General features: G+C 52.5%; 1 protein-coding gene and 1 pseudogene across 1 annotated transcript in view; both read left to right on the top strand.

The window, feature by feature from the left end:
- Window positions 1-360: 360 nt before the first annotated feature.
- The window catches only part of NAALADL1 (N-acetylated alpha-linked acidic dipeptidase like 1), a 10,166-nt gene continuing 6,467 nt past the window's right edge, over window positions 361-4,059 (top strand). The window contains exons 1-6 of the mRNA XM_011368975.2: window positions 361-554; window positions 640-812; window positions 897-1,018; window positions 1,409-1,531; window positions 2,971-3,254; window positions 3,337-3,434. Coding sequence (XP_011367277.1) covers window positions 361-554; window positions 640-812; window positions 897-1,018; window positions 1,409-1,531; window positions 2,971-3,254; window positions 3,337-3,434 — 994 coding nt within the window. The remainder of the gene's footprint in view (window positions 555-639; window positions 813-896; window positions 1,019-1,408; window positions 1,532-2,970; window positions 3,255-3,336; window positions 3,435-4,059) is intronic.
- On the top strand, window positions 2,572-2,690 carry LOC111744983 (annotated as a pseudogene).

Here is a 4,059-nt window from a genome sequence, read left to right as displayed (position 1 = left end):
GACACGGAGGAGACGGAGACTGGGGTGGTAGGCAGTAGGCACAGCCCTGCTCTGGACGCGGGGGCTCTGAGTTTCAGACCTGGCTTGGCTTCTGTTTTATTGGGACACCCTGGATGTAACCTGGTCCCTCCCTGGACCTCAGTGTCCCTGTGTGGACTCAGTACCCCTGGAGGTCTCTTCTGGGTGAATGACATAGAAATTGAGGTGATTTAAACAGCTCCTGGCCCTCCCTGAAGGACACTCCCTTACTCCCCCTGATAGCAGGGGGCCAAAGGGCAGGGCCACCCATAGGGTAATGGTTATCTAGATCTGACACTCATTTATAAGGAAACACACCCCAGTTGGCCAAGACTCCACAGGATGAAGTGGGTGAAGGTGCTTGGGGGAGTTGTGGGGGTCGCTGCCCTCTTGGGGCTGGGGATCATCCTGGGACACTTTGCCATTCCCAAAGGGGCTGACCCGCTAGCTCCCAGTGTCTCCCAGGACCTGGACCTGGAGATCCTTGAGACCGTTATGGGACAGCTGGATGCCAGTAGGATCCGCGAGACTCTTAGGTGAGAGGCCTGTCTATGTGTCCCTTCTGTTTCCCAGAGGCCCTCCATGACGCTGGGCCTGCCCCTGCCTCTGCCCACACTGCAGAGAACTCTCCAGGGAGCCACACCTGGCCTCCAGCCCCCGGGATGAGGCGCTAGTGCAGCTGCTGCTGCAGCGCTGGCGAGACCCAGAGTCAGGCCTGGACTCGGCTGGGACCTCCACGTATGAAGTGCTGCTGTCCTTCCCCAGCCAGGAGCAGCCTAACCGCGTGGCCGTTGGTGAGGCCCTGCTCTGGCTTAGAGATGCCTGTGGGGTGAGGGAAATGTGGGGCCCAGCCCTGACTCTGCCCTCCCCCTCCACAGTGGCTCCCACTGGGGACATCCTCTTCTCCTGTCGCCAGAGCGAAGAGAACCTGACTGAGGAGCAGGCAGGGCCCGATGTGGTGTCACCCTATGCTGCCTATGCCCCTTCTGGAACCCCACAGGTGGGCCTGGAATACCCCTCTGCACTGCCATGGCCCAGCTCCCCCTGGCTCCCGCTCCAGCTGCTCCCATTCTGACCCAGGGGCAGTTGAGAAAAAGTGCCTCAACTGGGGTTCAGCCCCTCACCCCCCAGAATTTACTCACTTCCATTGCTACTCCTTTCACCCATCATCTAGTCATTCAACAAACGCTAATGGCCTCTGCTCAAGGCCGGGCCTGATACAGGGTATCTGGACACAGGGGAAACCAGGTGTGACTCTGTCCTTGGGGAGCTTACGAGCTCTTGGTGAGTGGGGGAGACAGAATCTAAACCCTTTATCTGGCCTTTCCTCTCCTTCCCCACTCTGCCTTTCCTGGGCCTGGCTCTAAGGATCACGTGCTCTTGGGACTAGGGCCTCCTCGTCTATGCCAACTGGGGCATGGAAGAAGACTTTGAGGAGCTACAGACTCAGGGCATCGAACTCAAAGGCACCATCGCCCTGACCCGCTACGGGGGTATAGGACGCGGGGCCAAGGTGAGCAGCAGCCCCCAAAGCAGGGGGCTGGGTGGGGAGACAGGCCCAGCCGTGGGCAGGAGGAAGTGAGGGGACAGGGAAGGAGCAGTGTTGAATGGTGGGGCCGAGCTGTATTTGTGCTGTACCACTGATGTGCTGTGTGACCTTCGATGCCTCCCCTAACCTCTCTGAGCCTTAGGAAATAAACGAATTGGGCAAAATTTTCAGCTTTGATATTCTGAGAGTCTGAGTCCTCCTGTGAAATAGTTTTTCTGATTATTCAACTTCTCCTGTTGCCCTCCCCGCAACCTGCTTATTTTCAATTAAAAATTTTGATGAAGTATAACATGTCTGTGGTTTTAAAATGCTTTTTTTTCATATAAAAAGCTATAGAGTGAGAGAGAGTTAGTGTTCAGTGGGTATAAAGTTTCAGATTTGCAAGATGAAAGGAGTTACGGAGATGGGTGGCCGGGATGCTAGACAATAATGCGACTGCATTTAATGCCACCGTACCGTATGTACACTTTAAAATGGTCGAGATCATAAATGTTACGTTATGTGCATTTTATCACAGTTCATAAAGTGTTTAGGATAAGAGCTGAAAGAAAAAAGAAAAAGAAAAAGGAAAAGAAGAAAGAAAACAGAATCAAAAAGAGAAAGGAGAATAGGCCTGGTGGAATTATACGGATTATAGAATTTCTAGTTTAAAAAAAGAAACTGTATAAAGTGAAAAAGTTCTCCTGTAATGCCATCCTCCAGAGAGGTCACCGCTTTTTTATTTTTATTTTTTTTTAGTTTATGGAATATCTATCCAGGGTTTCTTTTGGAAGAAGAGCATAAGAATATATATTCTTTTTTCTCGATCTTTCTCTTTTTACATAGAAGTAGGATACCAGACCCACTGCTCTGAGATGTGTTTTTTTCACCTTAATTCTTCCTAGAGATCGCCCTCAATTGTTGAATAAACTCTGTCCCTGTTCTGCTTTCTTTCTTTTTTTTTTTTAACGGTACTATTTTGTTTTTATTGTGGTAAAATATTTGTAACAAAATTTACCATTTTGGTCTACGGCCATGCCACCCCAAATGTGTCTGATCCCGTCTGATCTCAGAAGCTAAACAGGATCGGGCCTGGTTAGTACCTGGATGGGAGACCACCTAGGAAGACCAGGTGCTGTAGGCATAAATAATAATAATTTATCATTTTAACCATCTTTAAGTGTACACTGCAGGGAACATTCACAAAGTGGGCAACCATCACCATCATCCATTTCCAGGCCTCTTTTGTCATTTCGAATGAAACTCTGTTCCCATTAAGTGCTAGTTCTTTCCCCATCTCCAGCCTGTGGTAACCTTGATTCAACTCTGCCACAGCGAGGGAACGTGCAAGCAAAATAGGGTGTGCGCCTTTCTCTCCCTCCCCTAAAAATATCCTCCTCGCCCTCCTCCTTCTTCTCCTGCAGGCTGTGAACGCTGCCAAGTACCAGGTGGCTGGGGTGCTGGTGTACACAGATCCCGCAGACATCAACGATGGGCACAGCTTGCCCAATGAGACCTTCCCGTACTCTTGGTACCTGCCTCCCTCGGGGGTAGAGAGAGGCTCCTACTACGAGTATTTTGGGGACCCCCTGACTCCCTATCTTCCAGCCAACCCTTCCTCCTTCCGCCTGGACCCTGCTACTGCCTCCGGATTTCCCCCAATTCCCACTCAGCCCATTGGCTTCGAGGATGCCAAAGTCCTTCTCTGGTGAGCTTGTGCCCTGGGGTCTCCTGCCCATCCTCCAGTGGCCACCCATATTTGCTCTGAAGGGTCTCCCCCTCCTCCCCAGTAACCTCCAAGGAACCTCAGCCCCGGCTGCCTGGCAAGGAGCACTGGGCTGTGACTACAAGTTGGGGCCCGGCTTCCAGCCGGATGGTGCCTTCGCAAGCAGGTGAGATGGGGCCCCCTCCTCCCCCAACTCTCCTCTCCTCTTCCCTTGTTGTGCTTCCCCAGCTCTGCCCATTTCAAGGCCTGACCTTGCCCTTTCTTCTCTGAAACAGCCGCGTGGCCAACAAGTTCCTGTGGGGTCCCCCCACCTTATCTCACACCCCCACTTTCCAGTTGTCCCCTCTCTCGAACACACCAGCTCATCCCCCAGTCAAGGCCTCTCTGCACCTGCTGTTCTCTCTGCCGGAAACACCCCTCCCCCACGCACCTGCCTTTCCTGGTCTGTGCTAACCTCTCTACCTGCCACCAGGTATCCCCTCACATGTCAACCTGTTAGCGTTGTCCCAGGCCTCTTCACCTCTTGAAGTTGCTCGCTTCCTCGTGGTCTGTCTTGCTCAGGAGAGGGAGGCCCCCAGGAGAGCTGGGTGGGTGTCTGTCATTGCCTGGAGCCTAGTGCGGGGCATGCACTAAGTATTTGCTAAGTACTTAACTGAGTGAGCGAGTGAGTGAGTGAGTGGATAAGTGGATGAGTGGATGAATGAAAGGAGAACTGGAATCGGAAGTGCTGGACTCTAGCCTTGCTGCCTCTCCTGGTACTTCTGGGCGAGTGACCTCGGCATGTCTG

The sequence above is a fragment of the Pteropus vampyrus genome, unplaced genomic scaffold, assembly GCF_000151845.1.
Source record: "Pteropus vampyrus isolate Shadow unplaced genomic scaffold, Pvam_2.0 Scaffold144, whole genome shotgun sequence".
NCBI lineage: Eukaryota > Metazoa > Chordata > Mammalia > Chiroptera > Pteropodidae > Pteropus > Pteropus vampyrus.
Note: the sequence above shows the minus strand (reverse complement) of the source record. Positions and strands in the feature narration are given on the sequence as shown.